Source organism: Lissotriton helveticus, chromosome 9, assembly GCF_964261635.1.
Source record: "Lissotriton helveticus chromosome 9, aLisHel1.1, whole genome shotgun sequence".
Lineage (NCBI taxonomy): Eukaryota > Metazoa > Chordata > Amphibia > Caudata > Salamandridae > Lissotriton > Lissotriton helveticus.
The window spans coordinates 705,697,921-705,722,197 of record NC_136070.1 but is presented as its reverse complement, the minus strand read 5'-3'; the positions used below and the strand labels follow the sequence as shown (position 1 = coordinate 705,722,197).

At 45.7% G+C, this 24,277-nt stretch overlaps 1 protein-coding gene across 2 annotated transcripts in view; it reads left to right on the top strand.

Moving 5' to 3' along the window:
* The first annotated feature begins 4,982 nt into the window (after positions 1–4,982).
* Positions 4,983–24,277, top strand: part of LOC144781810 (putative palmitoyltransferase ZDHHC24) — a 154,395-nt gene continuing 135,100 nt past the window's right edge. Inside the window, exons 1-2 of one of the 2 annotated variants that reach the window (XM_078660823.1) lie at positions 4,983–5,097; positions 11,226–11,526. In XM_078660823.1, coding sequence (XP_078516949.1) covers positions 5,004–5,097; positions 11,226–11,526 — 395 coding nt within the window. In that variant the 5' untranslated portion in view covers positions 4,983–5,003. Of the gene's footprint in view, positions 5,124–11,225; positions 11,527–24,277 lie in introns of both variants that reach the window. The other variant, XM_078660824.1, reaches the window with a different exon arrangement.

Genomic DNA, 24,277 nt, shown 5'->3' with positions numbered 1-24,277 from the left:
CCCATCTGCACTATCACGATACTCCAATCTCCTCTCCTCCCCCATACTTCTTCCCATCACCCCCTTCTTCACCTCCCCCATACTTCTTCCCATCACCCCCCTCTTTAGTCCACCTCTCCTCCAACACTCTTCCCAAATTAACTTTCCCTATGCTCCCCTTAGCCCTCCTTCCATCCCTCCTCTCCAACCCTTAATCCCCTCGTCATTCACCCCGTTTTTGCCACATCCCCACTGCATCTCTCTCCTCCCTCCTACTCCTCCAGCACTGCCGCACTACCCCCTTTCCCCTCCTAGTAACCCCTTCCATCTCCCTCCCTCGGGCCCAGCAGAACCACTTCCCCTCCTCAACTTCCCTTTTTCTCAACCCCCCTCACTCTGCCAGATGACCGTTCCCTCACTGCTACCTCTCCTAACTGACAGGACCTCCGCAACCACTGCACCTCTTTTCCTCCCAAACCTCCTACATTCCCATGACGCCACACAGGCCTCCCCCCTCCTACTTCCCTACTGACGTGTTTCGCACCTTTCTCCCTCTAAATTTGTCCTTAATTCCTCTCCCTCTTGCAACACCAACAATGACAACTCTCCCTTAACCCCCAATTCACTTACTCCCGCTCCCAACCTCCACCTTTCCCCACCTGTGAACCCCACCCCCCGACTCACCTCCTGTCCCCCCACCTCTCCCTGCCTTTCACCACCAATTCCACCCCCCCTTATTTCAATCGAGCCACCCAACCTTCCGTGCTCTGCCTCTTTCTCAATGGAAAATACGCTAGGCTCTCTGATCACCTCCATCTCCCAGCTTACAGCTGCCATTTCACTTTTATGCTCTAAGATCTCCACCCCTCCATGCACCTCTACTCCCTCCCAACTTCCTCGGAGATGCACCTCGCCCCCTCACCCCAACACAGCCAAGCCCAACCTTTCATCTGCAAACGTCGTTAACTCACACAAGCCCTTGAACACCACCCTTCTTCAACAGGCATACCCTAGCAACCCCACTGTCTACTCTATTCCGACCATCACCTCTGTCAGAACAAAGCGTCCACCTAAACACTCCCGAGCACCCCCGCAAATGTACAATATCCCGATCACCCTTCAGAGCCCAAGTGCCCCCGTCACCAAAACAGTCTTGACAGAGCTGCGCTGTATGCTTCACAACTGCAGATCTGCAGTAAAACACAAACTTGAAATCTCCGACACCATCACCCTTCACAATCTTGACATGCTCTTCCTCACAGAGACCTGGTTCAAAGATACCTCTCACTCTATTTTTGATCTCCTATTACCCACAGGTTATTCCATATTTAGGAATGACAGAACTGAAAACACGGGGGGAGGTGTTGCAGTCATCTTCAGAAACGCCCTCCAACTTAAGGCGTCTCCTATCAGCTCCCCCCACACCTTTGAATGCCTTTCTCTTGAACTTCAATTGCAACACCGTTCACCGCTCAGATTCCATATCATTTACCGCCCGCCTCATAGTGGCTCTTCGTTTATAGAAGATCTCAAAGACTTCATCAGCGACCAATACTCTCAAAGTGACAATCAGACCATCGTGGGTGACTTCAATCTCCACTGGGGCGCACCGCAAGACTCCTCTGCGAACTCACTGGCCACCTTCCTCTCTGCAAATGATCTTATCCAACACTGCACTGAATCAACCCACTCCAAAGGCGCAATCCTGGACCTTGTTATTTCTAAAGCAGGCATGCTTTCTACTACTACCCCAATTCATGTAGACTGGTCTGACAACCACCTCATCCCATTCTCTCTTCAACTTTCACACTCTATAACTCTTGGCCAACCCAAGAGGGCCATCTCCTGGTTCCGTGATGCCAAAAACATTGATGTTGGTTCCCTCTGTGAATCAGCTCTGCTATCACTTCCAAGGCTAGACCCGAACATGGCTGTTGACGATCTCACCTCCCAATGCCTCACAGTTCTTGCAGCTGAAATTAATAACGTCACTCCACTTAAAAGCAAAAGGATAAGGCCCACTCCCTCAGCACCTTGGTTCAACAAATCCCTTTATGAGGAAAGGAAGCAGCTAAGATTCCTGGAGAAGCAATGGAGGCAATTGCCCTCCACCGACAATTTAGCCATGCTTCGCACAGCAAGATCCAAGTACCACAAGCACATCTTCCTTGAGAAAGCGACGCACTTCAAAACCCTCCTTGATTCCGCCAAAAATAGACCCAAAAAACTTTTCGATCTCATCAAGACTCCGAGCGGCTCTCCCCCAAACTCCAAGGTGGAGGATTCTTCAAAGAGAGCAGCGGATTTCGCTATTTTCTTCGATGGAAAAGTGAAATCACTTGTGGATCAGGTTGCTCATCCTACACCTCCAGAGGAGCGCAAATCCTTAGCCATTTGGCAGAGCTTTGACCCCATATCTGAAGATGCCCTTCTCAAGTGCTTACAGGAAACAAAGCCCTCCAACCATTCTCTTGACCCTATCCCCAGTGCCATTGCCTTTGACTTCTATACCCATTCCCTTTCCTATTGGACCACTCTGATCAACCTCTCCCTCTGGCAAGGCTCCCTTCCTGTCTCCTTCAAAACTGGGCAGGTCACCCCTCTGCTTAAAAAGCCCACTGCTGATGCGAATGACCGCAACAACTTCCGCCCCATCACTAACCTTCCCTTTCTTGCGAAGATCACAGAAAGATGTGTAGCAAAACAACTCTCTCGTCATATGAAGGACAATGATCTTCTTGACAATTGTCAGTCCGGCTTCATCCAAAACTGCAGCACTGAAACAGCCCTACTGCAAGTGGTTGATGATGCGCTGAGGATACTCGACTCAGGGGGGTCCTGTCTGCTAATTCTCCTTGACCTTTCCGCAGCCTTCGACACTGTCAATCACAACACCCTCCTCAATATTCTTCAACAGAGAATGGGCATGGAGGGCACTGTGCTTAAATGGTTTGCATCCTTCCTCTCTGACAAATCTCAAATGATCAAAATAGCGAACAGTCTTTCTTCTCTTGTGGCGGTGGGTCAAGGTGTTCCCCAAGGCTCTATACTTGCACCCACATTGTTCAATCTCTACTTAGAACCACTGGGAAACCTCCTAAGCAAATCTGGGATTCACTATCATCTCTATGCAGACGACACTCAACTCTACCTCAAGGTTGCCTCCACTCATGATCTCTCCATCCTAAGATCTACTCTTGACTCCATTCAAAACTGGATGTCAACTCATCAATTGATTCTGAATCCCTCCAAAACTGAATTCCTTCTCTTCTCCTCCTCACTCTCTCCTCCCCCGGTTCAAGCATGGATGGATCAGATGAATCTACTAAACAATAAACCCATCATTGTCGACAGTGCAAAATCCCTTGGTGTCATTCTAGACAAAAAACTCAATCTAATTTCCCACATCAATTCTATTGCAAAATCTGCTCGCTACCAACTGCGCCTTCTCTGGGGAATCCGTCACTTCTTCCCGGAGCAGGACCTTATAACCCTGGTGCAATCGCTGGTCCTCGCCAGACTAGACTACTGCAATTCTCTTCTTACTGGCCTCCCCAAATCTCACCTGTCCCCACTTAAGTCTGTCTTCCATTCAGCAGCTCGTTTCATTTATGGGGCCAAAAGAAGCGATCACATCACACCGATGTTATCTACCCTCCGCTGGCTTCCCTTCGAGGCTAGAGCTATCTACAAGACCGCTTGTATCACCCACAAAGCCTTGCACTCCTCCTCTACCCGCTACCTGGCGAATAAACTGAAACTCTCTGGAGGCTCTAGACCTTCACGCAATGCGGAGAATCTACTGCTTGAACCTCCCACTTTCAAGAAGGAAAGAACAATGGCCCAATCCTTTTCAGGCAACGCAGTGAGAATCTGGAACTCCTTTCCGCCCCAGCTCCGGACCACCGCCTCCTCCCAGGCCTTCAAAAGGGACCTCAAAGTTCTCCTCCTCCAGAGACACCTCCAAAAGTAATTCACGTCCTCTTGCTATTTGTGAGGAAGACTTCCCACTACTGATAATTTCTACTTTCCACGACCATGGAAGTGCCTTCCCAGTGTATTCCTGTGGTTGGAGTGTCTGCCTTTTTGCAGTATTTTCCATGTACTGGTGTTCGGTGCCCTTTTGTAACATGCACACACCACTCTGCCCTTGTAACACACGGTTGCTACCTCTCACATGTTTTTACCTTTGATACTTGCACAAGTGCCACCTTGCCTACGTAACGCTTGTTCTTGTGCCTGAGTGTCTAGCACTTATTGCAGTACTATACCTCTAATTATACTCTGTTTTCTCTTATAACTGTACACTTGTCACTTTTCCTCTTGTGCACTTTTGACTACCTCATGTATTTTTGGTTGCTCACAATTTTTACTACCTCAAGTATTTTGTTTGCTCACAATTGTCACTATTACCTTTACTACCTCATGTATTTTTGGTTGCTCACAATTTTTACTACCTCATGTATTTTGTTTGCTCACAATTGTCACTATTACCTTATGTAAGTAACGTATGTTTTTGCAATCTGTTCTTTTGTAATGTTTCTCATTATGTTTCATTTCTGTTCCTAATGTGAAGCGCTCTGACGCCTTCGGGTAAAGTCCGCTCTATATAAAAATGCATAAATAAATAAATAAATAAATAAATAAATAAATACTACCAACGAGGCGTTTACGCGACTTAGAGAATAGCCACCACATGTCCTTCGCCGAAGGGGCCCTGTATGGTTGTCACGTCTGATCTGCTTTCCTAGAAATGTGAGCAACAATCGAAAAGGTCTCCCATGCCCTCAGTCGTCGTTATTATATCCTGATAAGATGTAGCCATTGCTGAAGCCAATATACGGGAAATTGAACCGCGATGCCTCCGCAAACCTTTCCACCCGCCCACCTACCTACACCCACAGCCAATCAGCGCTTAGGAATTCTGTGTGTCGCACTACGATTGGCTACTTGACACCCAATGCTCTAATCCTATGTCATTTATACGTTAGCCGTGCCGTCCACTCCCAGACGACGCCCAGGATATGTTCAGGCAGCGGATTGGTTGGTGTTTGACCAGGAAATGCCTGAATTATGAACAGATGATATCTAGCAGCACAGGTCCAAGAACGTACGAAGGTATTAGGCTGAATTATTTACGGAGGGTGCGTGTAAGTTGTAGATAGTTGGTGCCTTCCCGGGCTGGAGTGCTTGCTAGTAAGGGCGTACATTCGTATATTATGAATACCCCCTTGTTCACGAAGAAAGGACATCCTCTGTTGGAAAGTGCGGACATTCAGTGCCTATGGGCGTTGCGCGTCTGCTGTATATGCATGCTTCACAAATGTGTGCGCCCCGGCGTCTCTAAAAGATAGAGTTTCCCTTAGTTTTCGGGCACAAGTTTCTCCAGTTGCTACTGTTGTGTACGTTTCTTTTCTTGTACCAGCCCGTCTCACGAGTTAAAATGGCCAGACGGAAGGAAGCACTTCACATTTTGTTATCTGTTGCATCTTCCTGGATTATGACTGCAGTTGCATGAATACTAGTGTCGCTAGTTTTGACTTCCCCGTCTACCTCCGGCATGCATAGCTGCCAAGTTTTCAGATTGCCATGTGTGACATTTTCATAATTTCATTGTAATCATGAGTGACATTTCAACAATTTTATGTGTGACATCAGATTGCCATGTGTGACATTTTCATAATTTCAGTGTAATTATGAGTAACATTTCAACAATTATGTGTGACATTTTCTCGCAAACAAATAAAGCAATGAAGATGAGGGAAACATTTAAATATAAGAAATTACATCCTTTTGAGGAACGAGAAACTCTAATATCTTAAAACTGTTGTAAAGCAACAGAAATGGAAGGGCACTAACCTAGTAAAAAGCAATAACTCACGGCTAATCCTCGTGAAAAAATACAGTTTTGGAAACATGCGTGGGTCATGTAAGGTGACAGCTACTGTAAAAGGTTGTAGTTTTACGGTCCTCTGACAAAGAAATGTGTCCCGGCGCTTTGAAAATCCAAGTTTTAGTTATAATACAACGCTTTTCCAGCTGAGAGCACTTGAATAAGGCCTGCAGACCTTTGCCCCAGACTCCTCTCAGGCGGGGTGAGGAGAGAGTGGGCCATTAGACTTAAGCTGGCACCCCGTCAGCAAGAAGGTGAGTGATGGCTTCTTCCACCTGGGTTTGTTTACAGTACAGGCTGCCCCAAAGTTGCCCTGAGAAGCCAACAGCCTTCCCTCTGTAAACTGAGCAATGCAGGCGAATATATCCCAGTTGGGCTGGCGAGCTGTCGTGAGACCCTGCTTGGCCTAAACTGCACTCCCTTCCTTTTTGGAGCCAGGCTGTATGTGCGGGGTTTCCGCTTTCGGAATACAGTGGGGCTCCCTTGCTTCACTGCCTTGTGGTACCGGGCCCTGTCCGTTGGGTCACGGCAGCACGGGCTGCCTCTTCCCTCTGCCGCCTCCAAATCATCACGTTCAAAAACACAAAACAGCAGCAAAACACATCAGTGCAGCATGGCCACAACAGCAATCTTCGCCTATAATTAACTGAATTGCAAGCAGATGCATGGTGTGCCTATAATGATCAGCTGTGAAACAGTCCGGTGCGTAATTATAGAGGAATGTATTGTGCCACACGGGCGCTGCGTGCTAGCACATTCGACCGTAAAACTTTAAAATCATGATACCTGGGCTATGCTGGGCACTTCCTGCGTCGAGGCCAGCGAGAGGCAGTGCTGGCCGGCCTCCAGCAACCCAACTCGGACCCCGCTCGCAGCATTGAGCAACGCCGGCCGCCGGGCATGAGGTCGCGGCTCAGCTACATAGCTGCTGCATAGTCAGGAACGTTTTCTGGGCACTGCAAACCACTGAGGTTCGTGTTTTAATCAGCAGCCTAAATGCTTGCCGCCAGCTGAGGATGAAAATTTCTAATTCAACTGCGGCGGGCAGGAAACTGCAGCAGGACCCACCGCCTATCACACTGGGCACTCGCCGACTCCTCCCACATGATCCGTGAAATGGTAATAATGGGGCCGCGCGGTGAACCCAATCCTAATGAGGTCTGGTTCATTGTAAATAGTGATGAAGAAAGGTGGGGGACCCAATCTACCCTTGCGGGCTTGGGCAGAAACTGGAAATTTAAGAAGGTGCCAGCAAGGGAATTTATTTGGGAAAATAAATTAACAGATGTCAGACTTAAAATGTATTTATATATGTTAGTCTGTTCCAACACAATTGGTATCTGATCTTGATTGAATTGTCTGTCTATCAATTGGACAAAGAAACCATTTGAATAAAATAGTCTAAAGAAATGAAGAAGCAGCACCGGGGATCTTTTTTATCAAAAAATATTTCTTTTGTATATATTTAGAGCATGAGTTCATGGGGTACATTTCAACAGATAAAACTGATTATAATGCTTTCAAATGAAAAAGAAAATTCCAAATTATTCCTATAGTTCATCTGAACAAAAAATCCAATCCAATAAATCAGAAAAGCAAATGACTCTTCTTTTCTTAAAGTAAAGGCCAATTGTCTAGTCAATAGTAGATGAAGAAATGAACTCGGTAGTCGACGTGTCGGTCTTTTGTTGTATGACTTATTAAGACCTTCCTTTTAATTTGAAAGCACTATAATCCGTTTTATCTGTGGAAATGTACCCCATGAACTCATGCTCTAAATATATATAAAAGAAATATTTTTTGATAAAAAAGATCCCCCGTGCTGCTTCTTCATTTCTTTAGACTATTTTATTCAAATGGTTACTTTGTCCAATTCAATCAAAATCAGATACCAATTGTGTTTGAACAGACTAACATATATAAATACATTTTAAGTCTGACATCTGTTAATTCACTGTAAATAGTAGCAGCTTTCCTCGAGCTCAGGCAGCCCCCAAACCTGTCAGGAACAGCATAGAGCGATGGCTGCCGCTCTGCACTTTGTTCAGAGTAAAAAGTAGTGGGTTAGCAGCCAGCGTTTTGGGCGCTTCACAGCCCAGGAGGCGCTACAAATGTGTGGCTTTGCACTTCAGTGCAGTGATGCGGATCACCACACTGAAATGTGGTAGTGTCACTCCTGATACGTGATACTTGGGAGGGCTGGGCATGGCCTCTAGAGTAATGTTTCACATCGTACAGCCTGGTCCACTTTCCCTCGCCTATGCCTCAGAGAATGACCAGCCCTGGGGCACACACATACCGCATCCTACTGTTGAGTGAGCCTGGCTCACATTAAGTATTGGATACTGCTTGGCCCCCTCTTCCCTTTCTAATACAGATTGGATTAGAGAAGACGTAATGTTCTGCTAATGAAATAACAGTTGCAGGGTATGCCCAGATGTGGGTCCCTTGCTCACTTTGCCACTGGATTCAAGCTAGCCTGGCTGATGATGGCTGATTAGCCAGATACCGGTCCCAGGATGCTTGTTTCCGGTCCACAGAAGACATGGCTTCTGAACTGGGGTGGCGGATTGAGCTAAAGTATGATGATGGATTAAACCCAGATCAGTTGACTGGGGATGAGTGCTTTCATTGTTCAACACTCCGTCCATCATCCCCTTTGGTTTTGCCTTGGCAGGTATGTTATGCCACGACTGACATCTAGTCCGAAATATGATTTTTCTTAAACCGCTTCCGTTTAAATTGGCTTTGATATGAAGAACAAGCTAGTGAAGGCACTTCCGCAGCATGGGGCTGCATTTTAAATGTGTCAGATTGAAGGCTTTTATATATCCTTAAAGGATGCTTTATGAGTTACCTGTACTTTTTTTGGTTAATTTATTTACCTGAATTTGGTTCACTTAAATAAAACGCTGGGCTTAAAATAAGGTTTTTTTTAAGTTGAGGCGGCCGTATAGAGTGCTCTGCCCTATTCTTAACTATGTATTGGGGACAACAACACTGATGCAGTTTTAGTATGTATAGTTAGCTGGATTGTTTTTTCAAGTTTCAATATTCATTCTGTTTTACCTTTCTGTATTTATAAATATTTCTTAGTTAGTGTCTGATTGATTTGTCATGCATTTTATATGTTGACTTTATTGAACAGTGTTCACTTGTTTTGTTCTTTTATGTGTGAAACTGGAGGAAGCAGGGAATATTGTACCGTGGCTTAAATGCAATCGGTGTGACTTGGAAATCTACGGTGCTCAAAACCATTTAGTTATGTTTTGACTAAATTATGTGATCCTAGACGAGTCACTTTGCTTCAGTGTGCCTCATTTTTAATGAATGCAAACTCTGAGAGAACCTGTTAGAAATTCCGTTCAGATTGTGAACTGTGCAAAAACATGATCCATGATCGTGTTTTCGAAAAATATCACAATTTCACACCTTTTATAACTATATGGGCCACAGAATTTCTATTTGGCTACTTATGTGGGTGTTATTTATTGAATTCTCCAGAGTTTATCTATAACCGTCCTTAATTGAATGTGTTGCTCACAGCAGAAATACAATGAACTGCAGTAATCTGAGAGACTTGCTGTTAAAGAAATTGACTATTTCATTATTTAAATGGCAACAATGGCTCACCTTATGTTTTTTTTCTCTTGGAGTCAAGCCAGTCACCAGTGTTGGCTTTTCCTACGAGTCCTCTGGATTTTCTACCTCTTGCTGTCAAGACTCTCCCTTAACCTAGTTCTAACCAGGCAACAGCCTGCAGGATTGCCCTTCACACCGGAGCACCATGCCACCTAGCACAGTGACTAAGTTGGGCCAGGAGGGAAATTATCTCTCACATCACATCTTGCTAGTGTCCCGCAACTCGGAGCCTCCATGCGGTTGCCAAACAATCTGCATCTAGCCGTAAATCCGCACAGCATATGGCTGTCCTGAGCATACCAGTAATGGAATAGGACCCAAGGAGTCTTGTATCCTGATTACCCAGAGGCCATGAGTTACAGGATCTACCATCACAGTGATCTGATTCTTTTAAGCAAGACCGCACATATCCCAAGCAAGTTGATCAGTCACCCGCACGGACACTGCACAGTACTCTTGACCAAGTGACCTGCATGTACCCTGATGAACACCCTTCAGTAAAATCCCACAGTTGGTGTTCCTCTCTTGCCTGATGCACAACACCCATACAGCACACTGTGGTTAGTGCAAGAAAACAGACCTGGGATGAAGCTTAGTCAACCTGCTCTATGCAACAGAATGTCAAGGAAAACCTGTTCCAACCGGCCTTCTTGCTTCATGCACCTCGTTATCCATTGACTCCAATTTCCAACCACTCTTGCAACATAGTAACATTTATACCATAAACAACTGCAGCTGGGTGGTCTTTTTGCAACGTAGGCAAAAGGAAACACAATTGTTTCAAATGTAACCAATGTGCATGTTTAAACATCACAGTAAAACTGGTATATGTGATGTTTTACCACATCACAATGGAAAAACCATCTGACATCTCCACCAAATAGCCTGTGGCAATTGTGTGGTAAAAATATCAAACAAATAAGCAATGTACTGCACTTTGTTTTTTGCCATAGAACTCAAAATCTGCTGGTAAAACCCAGTCATAAATGTAATATTGCTACGGGGCTTTATCCATAGATTGTACTATTTGCTGTAAACTTTGCCTTCTTGAAATAACTATTGAGCAAAGTATTGCTGATGATCAAAGATAAAGATCGAACACTTGCATTATGCATACCCTTAAACAGTGATCTAGAATGCTGTACATCCCTCTAAATTATTCTGTTTCAAATATCATCTGCATGTTTATAAAGACTGAAGAATTAAGGCGTGAAAAATGCAACGAAACAGCCTCCATGGAGACACAATAAAGAAACAATAAGAACATGACTGTGAGGCCTAAGAATGCATCCATTTTGAGGCCCGCAATGTTCGACACTCCTGACTAGCTGGCAAAGCCTAAGCGTGCCTGACGAGAAGAAAAGCCTACCTTTAAAACGGACAACTATGTTCCTTCTCTGATACTGGCCTCTTCTCAAAATTCACATGCACTCCATGGTAATCTACAGATAAATAGTGACGGATTCTGCACTGCAGAATACCCACATTACCAAATAACGTACGACAGCTATGCACACTTTAGAAAAAATGTTAACCATTGATTTAAAAAGTCCTGATTTGCACTGTTTTCATAGGTCATGGATTACATTCTGTTTAGTGCATCTGACGATTTAATTTTTGGGATATAAAAATGATAATTTGAAGCATAAGTTGATGATTGATTTCCATACGGTTGTTATGCTGCTTTTAATTTAGTGATTTTACTTTCTAGTTCCAACACAATCTTCTGTGGCCATGAAGGTTTCATTGTTAACCTGTTACTGGAGGCGCTTTGATGCCACACTGCACCTGCCTATTTGTATGACCTTGGGGATGACAGCCTGTGTTGCCCTGGAAGTGCTCTTCATTATCCTACAAGATCAAGGCCCTGTGCAAGAGTTTCGAGTTGTCCACCTATTCCTGTTCAGTGTCCTGATGCTGAACCTGTTGGCAAACATGGTGGCATTTATGAAGACAAATCCGAGCATTAGAGGGGTGTTCCTGACTGACAGCTCGTTGGGAAAAGGCTGGGAGTGAGTATGAACAAACACCAGGAATTGGAGGACAAAAAGCTTTGATGACTCTGTATGTGTTTTTGTTCATCATATTGGCACCACTGTTTGTGTGAAAATATATCTATATTGTCGAAGCACATCTCTGTATTGCCAAGGTCATGTGTAACTTGACTAACCCTGTTAGAAATGGGGTCTCTATTTGGCAGTCGGTAAGCACCCTGTCCAAGTAGGGACCCACACTCTAGGGTAAGTTACACAGCTTGTCCCCATTGGTAGCTTGTGTCTTGCTTCGCCCTCCCAAAATACCTTTTTTACACAATGGCTCAAACAGGACGAAGCAGGAGACATATAAAACAACAACACCTAGAAAGGGGTTTCACTTTATAAAATGAAGCACATCAAAGACTCTTTAGAATACAGCTTGTGGTTTTATTTATGCAATGCTCTCGAACAGAAAGGCTTTGCAAAATGTCAAATGATCCACATTCAAATGTATATAGAGATATATATGTATGTGCAAGCAATAACAGCACCCTTGGCAAATGCAACTGTTAAATGCATGAATAATAATAATGAATAAACAAGCAGCAAATAAAACTGGACGTACTGCAAGAAATCAGAAAGATATATACACTAAATACATCAAATGATTACTTTGGATGTGCACTCTGACTCACGCACGCTTCACAAAGAAAACACCTCAAATGACCATGGCCACTGGAAACTGAATATGCACGCACAAACACCCATGCATCACAATCGCTCTAGTCAGAAACAAATCTCCTCACCCCATCGTTCACTCAACGTCCTTGCCAATCCAAGCAGAAGGAGCCCGTTGACAGCCAGGCATGGACTCGCGATCCGGACTCCAATGCAGATTCTTCTTGTGACGGCACGTCTACCCCACAAGTGAGCTCCTAAGCTGCCTGCCAAGACCCTTCGCCTTTAATACCTTTTACTCAACCTAAGGCTAAGTTTCTAGAAACCTCACCGCCGTTCTTCTGTTACAAAAAACTGAGCTGACGTACTGGTCTGTGTCAAGATCAAGGCAGAAACTGGCCAGGCCTCTGTATTTTGACTCCCAAGACCGAGATGTATATTCTGCATATTTCTCTGGCAACAATAATCTCTGCTCTGAAAGGCACCAAGCACACTTCCCACACCTTATCCCAGTGAAGCTTACGAAAGCCTCCATCCAGCCGAAAACAAAACTACCTTGAGCGTGGATAATCAACTTGAGCAACCTGGGGACCTGTCTGTGCGCGCAGAGCAAGACAGAGTCAGGATTCAAGACAAGATGAGGCCATGTCAAAGCCAATAGTAAGAACTTTATAATACTTCCCAGTGTGCAGCACAGTGCACATTTGTGCACTACCGCCTATAGCATCACATACTTCATCTCTCAATGTACAACACCATGAATATTTGAGATCCACTGCTCATAACATTGCATTTTGAGACCAAAAAGTACATTTCGCACCTCTCTCTCTCTCTCTCTCTCTCTTTCTCTCTCTCTCTGTCCCTCTCTTGCTTTCAAATGCACATCCCACACGTTCTGTTCTTGCAAGCTGTTCTACTCTGTAACAGCTCCCACTTTAAGACTGCAAGATTAAACCTTCAAGTGAAAAAGGCATATGCAGGATGTCGTACATTCAGGCTAGGGTAAAGTAAAACACCGAAAGTCAATTAAAATGATGCTAGTCAAAGGTTATCACGTTGTGTCAAACCATAAGAGTGCCTCTAGTACTACAGCTTGGCACAGAGAAGCCAGGCTTATCCCAGAGGTGTGTATGTGTGGCACCTGAAACAGCGGTTCTAGATGCGGTACCCAGAGGTTGGTGAAGTCTTTGCAGTCCCTGAGACTTCAGACCATGAGGCAAGCTCTACTTTAAGCCCTTGGGGATACTAAGCAAAAGTAAAGAAAGTTCAGTCCAGCCCTTTCACTGCCCAAGGTAGAAGCAGCAGATGCAGGCCAACCCAACAAAGGAACAACACGGTAAAGGGGCAGTATTCCTCCTGGTAGCTCTTCCAGCTGTTCTTTTTGGCAGGTTCCTTGATTCTAGCGAGTTCTAAAGATCAGGGCCCCCATATTTATACTCAAAATTCCTTTGTTTTCTCAGGCAGAGAGTGTCTGTGCTTAGTCCAAACCAGTTCTGTCCTCTTTGGCCCAACTTCCTGGCAGGAGGGAGGTGGAGCCAGCATTGTTCAAGGCAGACCAGGCCCATTCAGGTGTAAGGAAATCTCCTCCCACTACTCTAAATGAAGCCTAGGTCTATTCAGCCCAGTCCTGATTCATCCAGGAAAGGAAGGAGACATCTCGACCTGCCCCCCTCCCCCCAGTGGCTGTCTGAAGAAAATGTTCACCCCCAGCCCCTGTCACTCCAAAGACAGACAGTCAATACAGAAACCTAGCAGAGGCACACAGGATGGCTAAGCAAGAATATACCTAATTTCTAAAAGTGGTATTTTCAAACGCAGAACAAAAAAATCATCTTTACCAAAAATGCATTTTTTACATTCTGAGTCCAGGCATACTAAACTCCATTTCCCTATCTTGTCCCAATGGGAAGTTATGCTTATAAGATGTTCTAAGTAAACTCCCTTTCTAACCTACGGGACCGATACCCTTTCAATAGCGAACAATGAAATACACTGTATTTCACTATCAGGACATGTCACTCACCTTAGTACATGTGCTACCGTTAATATAGTAAATAGGGGAGTGCAGGGACGTCCTGCACTGTATCCTTTGGCACTCCAGTGAGAGAAGATAACTTCTTCAGAAAAATGTTCTGTAGGTAATGACCAGGGTCAAAAATAGAATCTCGCTATCGCTTCAATGTTCATAAGTAATCTTTATTTTGAAAGTCACGTATTCCATCATAGTGACTGGGTTGAAGTAATTTTGTCATTGTGCATAATTCAAATTCAAAGAAATCCAATTGCATAATTGGTGTCCCTATGCATTTCGGGACTAAAACCCTTCGTCAGGGGACAAGTCGCAATCTAAAAGTAAATGGAAAGTACAGCGTATCAGGAAGAGGTGCGGCCTCCAAAAGATATGTCACTATGATGGAATACGTGACTTTCAAAATAAAGATTACTTATGAACATTGAAGCGATAGCGAGATTCTATTTTTGACCCTGTTCATTACCTACAGAACATTTTTCTGAAGAAGTTATCTTCTCTCACTGGAGTGCCAAAGGATACAGTGCAGGACGTCCCTGCACTCCCCTATTTACTCTACTGAACTTTTGAGTCTCTACTGGCCAGGAGGGACCCTTTCCTAGGCACCTGAAGATTCACACACCCTCGTGTTTAACTTGACCTAGTTGAATTTCTACAGAGGGAGTGCCGCCATTCCAATCCTATTTGTTTATTCTCATACTCTACCTTTAATATACACAGCACCCTGCCCACAAGGGTACCATGGGCCTACCTTAGGGGTGACTTATATGTAAGAAAAGGGAAGATTATTGCCTGGCAAATGGGTGCACTTGGCAGGTCGACATGGCAGTTACAAATTGTGCGCTGACCCTGCAATGGCAGATGTGAGGGCTACTGATGTGGGTGGCACAATCAGTGCTGCAGGCTCACTAGTAGCATTTGATTTACAGGCCCTCGCACACTCAGTGCACTTTACTAGAGGCTTACCAGTAGATCAAATATGCTCATCATGGACACACCAATCCATAATAACAATTTACAACAGGAGCACTTGCACTTTAACACTGAACAGCAGCGAGGAAATGTGCATAGACAGTAAACCAGCAAAAACAGAGTCTAAACCGGGAGGTCAGAAAGCAAAAAGACTGGGGAAACGCGCCAAAAGATGCCAGGTCTAACATATTAATATTCTATCTGTGTAAAACAAACCCAACATGACAACCATCAACATACACGAGTAAGGATATCACTCTTAAAATGTTTGATAAGTCTTAATAGCAATCCATGGATGCCGTGGTTTTAGCACTAAGTACCTGAGATGCATCAAAGATGATGCAGGCCACAGGGGAAGTGAGTCACCGGAAAACACAGTGATAAGTCGGTTCCTTACTACACAAAAGAGGTGATACGTCAATTCCTTACTGGCACAGGAGGTGATGGGTCGGTTACTTACTGCTAGGCAGGGGAGGTGATGCGTCGATTCCTTGCTGACAGGGGAGGTGATGGTTGATTTCTTGTTTGGTAGGGGAGATGATGCGACGGGGTCCGGACACACAGTCTTGGTTCCTTACTGCGGTGCTATGTCCATGAAGAATCGGTGCTCGGGGACGATGTGTGAAAATCCAGACATGTAGTGTCGATGCGGAAGCAGCAAAACAGGCGCTGCTGGGTTGGTGCCATAGACGGAAACAGGGGATGTGTCAGAGTCGGAGCGGGTGCCATGGACGTCAGATGCAAAAAGAACAATTGATGAACAGGATGCAGAACAATGTCATACATCCACCCCAGTACAGAGATCTGGGCCTAAATCCATCCTTCTTTTGTTCACCATGCCATTCCAGTTTGGACCCAGCCATATGCAAATCAGTCTTGACCCTGCGCCAAATGGGAACAGTCCAGCCCACACTGCCAAGCCAGGTCCTCCCTGGAATGGAAACAAGCATCCTAGGACAGGTTTTGGGCTTTTAGCCCTCATCAGCCAGGATCACCTGACTCCAGTGGCATGGAGAGCATGGGACCCATGTCTGGGCATACCCATCCCACTCGGGTGACAAATGCAAAAAGAACAATTGATGGACAGAATGCAGAACAATGTCATACATGCACCCCAGTACAGAGATCTGGGCCTAAATCTATTGTATTTTGACGTCAGAAGCACAAGGCTTAGAAGTCACTTTGTAGCGATTTTTCTGATGCACTGTGATGGCAAGCTGGGGCTTGCTGTGAAGCCATGGGTGATGCGGCGATCATGAACCACGCTTCCGGGCAGGCATAATTTATGCGCAGATCTTGGGCTGCGGTGCATTGATAAAATAGGCGCTGGGAGCCGATGCCTGAATTTTCTTCTTAGATTACCAGGTTCTATTTTCAAGGGCCCAGGAACTGGATTTGGCACCACGTGGCAAGTCAGGACTCTCAGCAGAAGAGCCCAGATACATGCAGGTGAAGTCTTTGATGGCCTTTAGACTTCTTAATGGGAGGCAAGATCAACGCAAGCCCTCGGAGAGCCTTCGAAAGCAGGATACCGAAAGCAAAGTCCAGTCCTTTCACTCCCAGGACAGAAGCAACAGGCCAACACAGCAAAGTGTTAGTCCCTCCTGACAGCTTCTCTAGCTCTTCTTCCTGGCAGAATGTCTTCAGTCCAGACGTGTTCTGAAGTTATGTTGTCACAGCTCTAGTACTTATAACAGTTTCTGCCATTGAAGTAGGCAAACCTCAAAGGAAAGTCTTTGTAGTACACTGGACCCAGCCTTTCCTTGTCCTGGCTCCAGACAAACTACAGGGAAGTAGAGAAAGCTTTGTGTGAGGACAGGCACAGCCCTATTCAGGTGTCAGTGACAACTCCTCCCTCCACTGTAGCTCAGGAAATCCCATTGGCCTGTGATGGGCCATCAGAATATACGAGGCAGACCTCCACTCCGTTAGCGTGACTGTCAAGAGTGAGTGCACAAGAACCCAACTGTAAATCAACCCAGATGTGGATTTCATAGACAGGCAGAGGCACAAAATGGTTGAGCAAGAAAATGCCTACTTTCTAAAAGTGCTATTTTCAAACACTCAATTTAAAAACCAACTCCACAAAAAGATGTATTTTTAAATCATGAGTTCAAAGACCCCAAACTCCATATCTCTATCTGCTCCCGGAGGGAAAATACACTTAAAAGATACTTTAAGGCAATCCCATGTTACCCTTTGGGAGAGATAGTGAAATACGAGTTTAGAAGTAATTTCATTGTTGGGACATGTAAAACACACCTGTACATATCCTGCCTTTTAACTACTCTGCACCCTGCCCAGGGACTGCCTTGGGGTGACTTCTATGTAAGAAAAGGAATTGTTTGGGCCTGGCAAGTGGTTGCACTTACGAGTTCGAAATGGCAGTTTAAAAGTTCACACACAGATATTCCAGTGGCAGGCCTGAGACTTGTTTACAGGGCTACTGATGTGGTTGTCACAATCAGTTCTTGTTAGAAATGGATTTTCTGGTTGGCTAGGGTTTGTACCTAAACCAGGCAGAATCCACCACTCTAGTCAGGATATGGGGATTACATGTCTAAAAAAACCCTGCTCACCGACTTGGTAGCTTGGCACGAGCACTCCGGTTTATCTCAGAGGCAAAGTGTAAAGCATTTGCACATAACACACAGTAATACAGTGAAAACACTAAAAATGGATACCACACCAGTTTTAGAAAAATATCCAATATATATGTGTAAAACAAGACCAAAACGATAAAGATCCAAAATACAGTAATCCGCAATACCAATGAAGCAAAAGTAGACTTTATATACTGTTCCTTGAAGTCAATAGCTCCGTCCAGGGCTATCGCAGCATCGTGAGCAAACACATCCCAACAGTTCTGGCTGACCGCTGCGTCGCCGGCCAGCTATGGTGTCCGGAAGACCTGCAAAACAGTACCTTTAAAAATGCGGGGCGCCGGCGACCTCTCGTTGAGCTCCAAAGAGCCAGGATTGGGAAGCGTTGGTTCGGGAGGTCAGTGCAGGAGCCGTTGGGCCCTTGAAGTCACATGTGTTGCAGGTCGAACGCTGTAAGTTTGACGTCAGGAGTGCCGGCGTCGAGCTGCAGTGTGACGTGCAGCGGTGCTGCGTGCGGTGCTCTCCGGTCGCGGTGCAGGCAGCGGCTCTGTGACGGTTGTCCATTGGTGTCGGTGAGACCGGGGCTGCGGTGCGTAGTGATAAGGTGTTCAATGCGATGGTGGCAGCGGTGCGAGCATCAGCAATGTTGTCGGTAGACCCAAGGCTGCGGTGCGAGACTGGGTAATGCGTTGTGCGGGGCCCACAGTTCATGGAGCATGCACCTGCTTCGGTTGATGATTGGAGTTGATGGCGCTGGCGTCTGGTCCATGGCTGCAGTGTGGGACGGGCGGTGCATCGAGTAAACTACGAGCAGGTGCCCTCAAACCATGGTGCAAGCAGCGGCGTCAATGTCTGCTTGGAGCAGTGTTGTTGGTGAGACCAGTGCTGCAGTGCAAAGGAGGTCGGTGCTCTGTTCTCCACGAGCGGTGTCCACAGGTCACGGTGCAGGCAGCAGCATCGGTGACGGCATTACGGTGTCATTGGGGCTACCAAGGAAGCAGTGTGAAGCGAGGCAGTGTGAAGTGCTACCCACAAGTCATGGTGCAAGCAGCAGATCAGTGGCGACGGCAGCGGCAGTGAGACAAAGGTTGCGGTGCGGCAGTGCGACAAGGGTTGCGGTGCGGCAGTGCCTCTGCTGTGCCTTCAGGTCACGTAGCCGGCAGCCGTATTTTTGACGATGTTGGGTTACCTTTTACCTCTGTGGCAGCTAAAACATCCAGTTCCAGAAGCTGATACCCACAAGATGTTGAAGTCTTTGATTTCCCTGAGACTTCCAACAGGATGCAATCTGTACATCAAGCCATTGGAGATACTTGGAATGCTCGAAAGAACAGTCCAGTCCTTTCCCCGCCCAAGACCGAAGCAGTAACTGCAGGCCAACCAAGCAAAGCACACAGCAAAAGGGAAGTACTCCTCCTGGCAGCTCTTCCAGCTCTTCTTCCTGGCAGGTTCCTTAGTCCAGAAGTAATCTAAAGTTCTGAGGCCAGGGTCCCAATATTTATACCACATTTGCATTTGTACTCTTGTGACAAAAGTCTCTCAGCTCAGTCCAAACCAGTTCTGTCCTCCCTGGGCCCAGATTTGTGGCAGGAGGTGGAGACCGCATTGTGCAAGGGAGACTGGGCCTATTCAGGTACAAGGGAAATCTCCTCCCACCACTTTAAATGCAGACCAGGCCTATTCAGCCCAACTCTGAGTCACCCAGGAAAGGCAGGACACACCTCAACCCTCCCAGTGGCTGTCTGCAGTGAATGCACATCCCCTGCACATGTCACTCTAAAACCAGACAGTCAATACACAAACTAACAGAAGCACATTGGATGGCTAAGCAAGAAAGTACCCACTTTCTAAAAGTGGTATTTTCAAACACAATATAAAAATCATCTTTACTAAAAGATGCATTTTTAAATCCTGAGTTCGGGCATAATAAACTCCACTTCCTTATCGTGTCCAAATGGGAAGTTATACTTGTAAGATGTTACACAGTATCTCCCATTCTATCCTATGAGACAGATGTCCTTTCAATTGTGAAAAACAAAATACACTGTATTTCACTGTTGGGAGACGTCGCACACACCAGTACATGTTGTACCTTTCCCATACACTGCATCCTGCCCATATGGGTACCTTGGGCCTACCTAAGCGGTGACTCACATGGAACAAAAGGGAAAGTTAGGACCTGGCATGTGGATGCACTTGACAGGTTGACATGGCAGTATAAACTGTGTGCAGACACTTTAGCGGCAGGTCTGAGAACCCTTTGAATGGATGCTTTTGTGGGTGGCACAATCAGTGCTGAAGACTCGCAAGCAGCATTTGATTTACAGGCTCTTGACACACACACCGCACTGTACTAGGGACTTTGTGGTAAATCAAATAAGCCAATCTTGGAAACACCAATCCATAAACCCAATTTACATGGAGAGCATATGCATTTTAGCACTGAATAGCAGTGGGAAGGTGCCCAGAGTCCTGAAACCAACAAAAGCAGGGTCAAAAACTAGGGACCAAAAAGCAAAAAGTCTGGGGATGAACCCACTGAAAAAGCCAGATCTAACAGTGCTACAGGCCTGCTAGTAGCATTTCATTTACAAGCCCTGGGCACGCATAGTGCACTTTACTAGTGACTTACAAGCAAGTTAAATTTGCCAATCATGGAAAAAGCAATTACTATTACCCCTTTTACATAGGGGGCACTTGCACTTTATCACTGGATAGCAGTGGTAAATTGCCCAGAGTCCAAAACCCAGCAAACATGCAAAAACAGGCTTCAGAAGCAAAAATACAGGGGAAAAAACACCAAAAGATGTCGGGTCTAACAAGCACTGTTCCTGCTATCAGTTTGATTTGCCCATTTATTTGCTACATTGTTGCTGCTTGAATAACAGTACTAGGGTACTGAGTCTAAACTGCATTTGTGTAGATAGCCTTGATCTGGTGGGATCATGCCATGATACATAATGATTTGTTTTAACTGTATAATTATGCACTTCTACTGTACGCACAATCCAGGAGTAGCCGTTACCGTTCCCATCATTCATTCATCTTTTCCATCAAATAACATTTCTACACCTAAGGTGGCAACAAGGAAAGAACAAGTCATAAAACTGCCCATATGCAGCCACTTGTATGAATTATTAATAAAGCATTGACATCTCATATTACTAGTGAAATGTGTCTTTCCATTACCACTGTCATATAAACGCTGACTATAGTAACTTTTTTCTTTCATTCATTTGTGAGGGCAATGTTGTAGCTAACACTTCTGAGTGTCAAGTAATTTTCCATCTGCACACTTATGTCAATGACCAGGTACTTTAGTCCTCCTAAGCATGGTGAGTGGGACAATACCTTTAAAGTAAGATTACTTTCAAGTGATTTTCTCTAAAATAACAGAACAATCGTCAGGCAACTGCCTGCTTCTGCTCGAACTCTACTCCCATTCTTCTCTGAGGCCGCGACCAACCATTTTATTGAGTATACCAATCACGCATCTCCTTTTAGAAAGGTAGGCTGTGTCCCCGCCCACTCGTGCAGGTTGAATAGGATATTTTCTTCTCCATTCAGCCCTGGAGAAAAGGGGTTTGTTTATCCTGGTTCACCTTTCCTGACCCCTTCAGCTGCTTATTACATCGGGCCGTGACCGAGTTCCAATGGAGCAGGTAAGAGAATGTGTGGCTATTCCATTTGTTAAATCTGTAAAGGCCGAGCAGGATGCATACTTTGTGTATTCTTCGAGAAAGTGTGGCTATTTGTTCATATTTTTAAAATCTGTGAGGGCCCAGCAAGACACATACTTTGTGTATGCCAAGTATATTTCCTTTAAATCGTTTGTATCGTTTTCATGACTGGCTCTGCCACAAATGCAAGACGACAGTAAAAATGTACAGATAGCTCTGGTGATTAATGATCCTGCTGGAGAGCAATCCTTTGTCTGTTGGCAGTTTTGAAATGCAGATAAACTGTAGTGTATGTGGATAGCTCAGTGGGTTACTGCCTTTGTTACAGAGATTCTTTTGTTATTTGCAGTTCCGAAGTTATAATCCTAACAGGACAGTGACCTATGAACTGTCATCAAAGAGCTGCAAACAAACCTGAATGGTATAATTAGAACTTCTTCTTTTTTTGTGTAGCTATATAGTTAGAATTTTCCCAGTCTTTCATTATTCCAATGTTGCTATAAAGAGTTTGTTTGGGCAGATATTTATTTTAATCAGTAAAGCCGACCTCCCCCAGCCCCCTCCCCCCCACCACTGGGGTATATTTTAAATCCTGTGTTTGTGCTTCTCCAGACCAAACCCACTTCATACTACCTACCAGTATGGATGACATGTGATTCCTACACCTGGTAATCTTCATTGGCTTATGTGACATTCCCTATAGACTGATTTACGTACTTGAATGATTCATTGTCTCTGCATAATGTGTGCATGTAAAGTACTGTGACACCCTACTCTATGAGTAGCGCTACACAACAAATGAAATGCATATGAGAGAGGGGCTACGGAGAGATGAAGGACACTGTTGAAGAGTGGCAATTAGGGAATCCAAGGAGGAGGTTAATAGGGTGAGAGGCTACGGAGAGATGAAGGGCACTGGTGGAGGGGAGTAGTGAAGGAATCCGAGGATGAGGTCATGGGGAGAGGGGGCTATGGAGCACTGAGGTGCCCTGGTGGAGGGTGGCAATTACGAAATCCAAGGAGGTAGTAATGGGGTGGAGGGGGGGGGGCTACGGAGAGATGAGGGGCACTGGTGGAGGGTGGTAGTGAAGGGGCCTGAGTAGGAGGTCATGAGTGGGAGGGGCCATGGAGAGATTAGGGGAACTGGTGGAGCATGGCAGTAAGGGCAGCTGAGGATGAGGTCATGAGGGGGAGGGGCTTTGGAGAGATGAGGGGCACTGGTGGAGGGTGGTAGTGAGGGAGTCTGAGGAGGAAGTTGTGAGGGGGAAAGGCTGCAGAGAGACGAGGTGCACTGTTGGAAGGTGGTAGTGAGGGAATCCGAGGAGGGGTCACGGGTGAGGGGCTATGGAGAGATGAGGGGCACTGGTGGAGGGTGGCAATGATGGAATCCGAGGAGGCGGTCATGGGGTGTAGGGGTGGCTACAGAGAGATGAGGGGCACTGGTAGAGGGTGGCAGTGAGAGCATCCGAGAAGGTCATGAAGGGGAGGGGATTTGGAGAGATATGGGGCACTGGTGGAGGCTGGTGGTGAGAGAGTCTGAGGAGGAGGTCGTGAGGGGAGAGGCTATGGAGAGATAAGGGACACTGGTGGAGGGTGGTAGTAAGGGTATCTATGAAGAAAGAGGTTAGTGGTGGGGCACCAATAAAGACATTTGCACCAGCGCTAAAGCCGGCCCTCTCGTGGCCTTACTGTTTTTGTTTATTTAATTAGCAGTCGGGTCACTATGGCCACTATGGAACACATTTTAAAGTGTGTGCTAATTATATGTACTGTTATATTCAATGTTTCAAGTTTAAGGGTGATTTTACTAATGTTTTTACCGGGAATAATGAAAATGGAGCCGGAAGGTGGCTGATATGGGGCTGGGGCCCAAGGTCAGCTGTGAGATAAGATGCACGGTAGAGGAGTGGTAGAAAATGGATACTCAGGCCTGAAAGGGAGTGTGCTGCTGAGTCCAGGGTCAAGTGGAGGTTGTTATGAAGAGAGATTCTCTCTGAAGGCTGGCAACGAGGGAGGCTAAGTAGTGTACTTGCCTGATGCTACCACCTCAGAAACCACCTCCTTCCCATCAAAGGGACCTTACATGGGATGCATCTCAAAACGAAAAATGAAACGTTTCTCTTTCATTTTTTAAGGGCAGGCTTTGGTCCGTGGGATGGCTGCCTGCTCCTAAAATATATTTTCGCTTCCATTCACAAAAAGGAAGGGGTCCTCTGGTGACCCCTTCTTCTTTCTGACTGGCTTACCACCTACATGAAGTAGGGCCCCCATGCCTCTGTGGCCTCCGGTTGGGGGCCTCTGTTCATCCCTGCACTGTGTGACAGGCACCCTGAGGTGCAGGAATGAACACCGACTCCCATTCCTCTATAGGAGCTTGTTTTATGGCTCGTTTACGGCCATAACACAAGCTGCCATAGAGTAACAGGTGTATGCAACCGAACAGTGTTCAGTCACATCGTGATTAGGCGGGAGGGACCGCCGACCTGAGATCGGTCGGTCCCGTTTCTGCATTGGTGTCTGGCGTACGTAACTCCGCCCAGCTTCATAACCATCCCCTACATGATGTAAAGGCTCTGTCATGAACATTTTAAATATTCTATCATGTGAAAGTTCATTCTGTTCTTCAAGTGCATTAAATAGATATCCCAGTACTGCAAACGATAATAGGCAGTCCACTGATCCAGAAGAACCAATATAAGATTATTATTATTATAGGAAAGCTCAATTTGCTGCCCTACTGGGTTGATTAGTGTTGTCCAGGTTCATGGAGTGTTTACTGTGCCAGGGAACTGTTTAGGGTTGCTGCTAGTTTCCCCATTGCCATT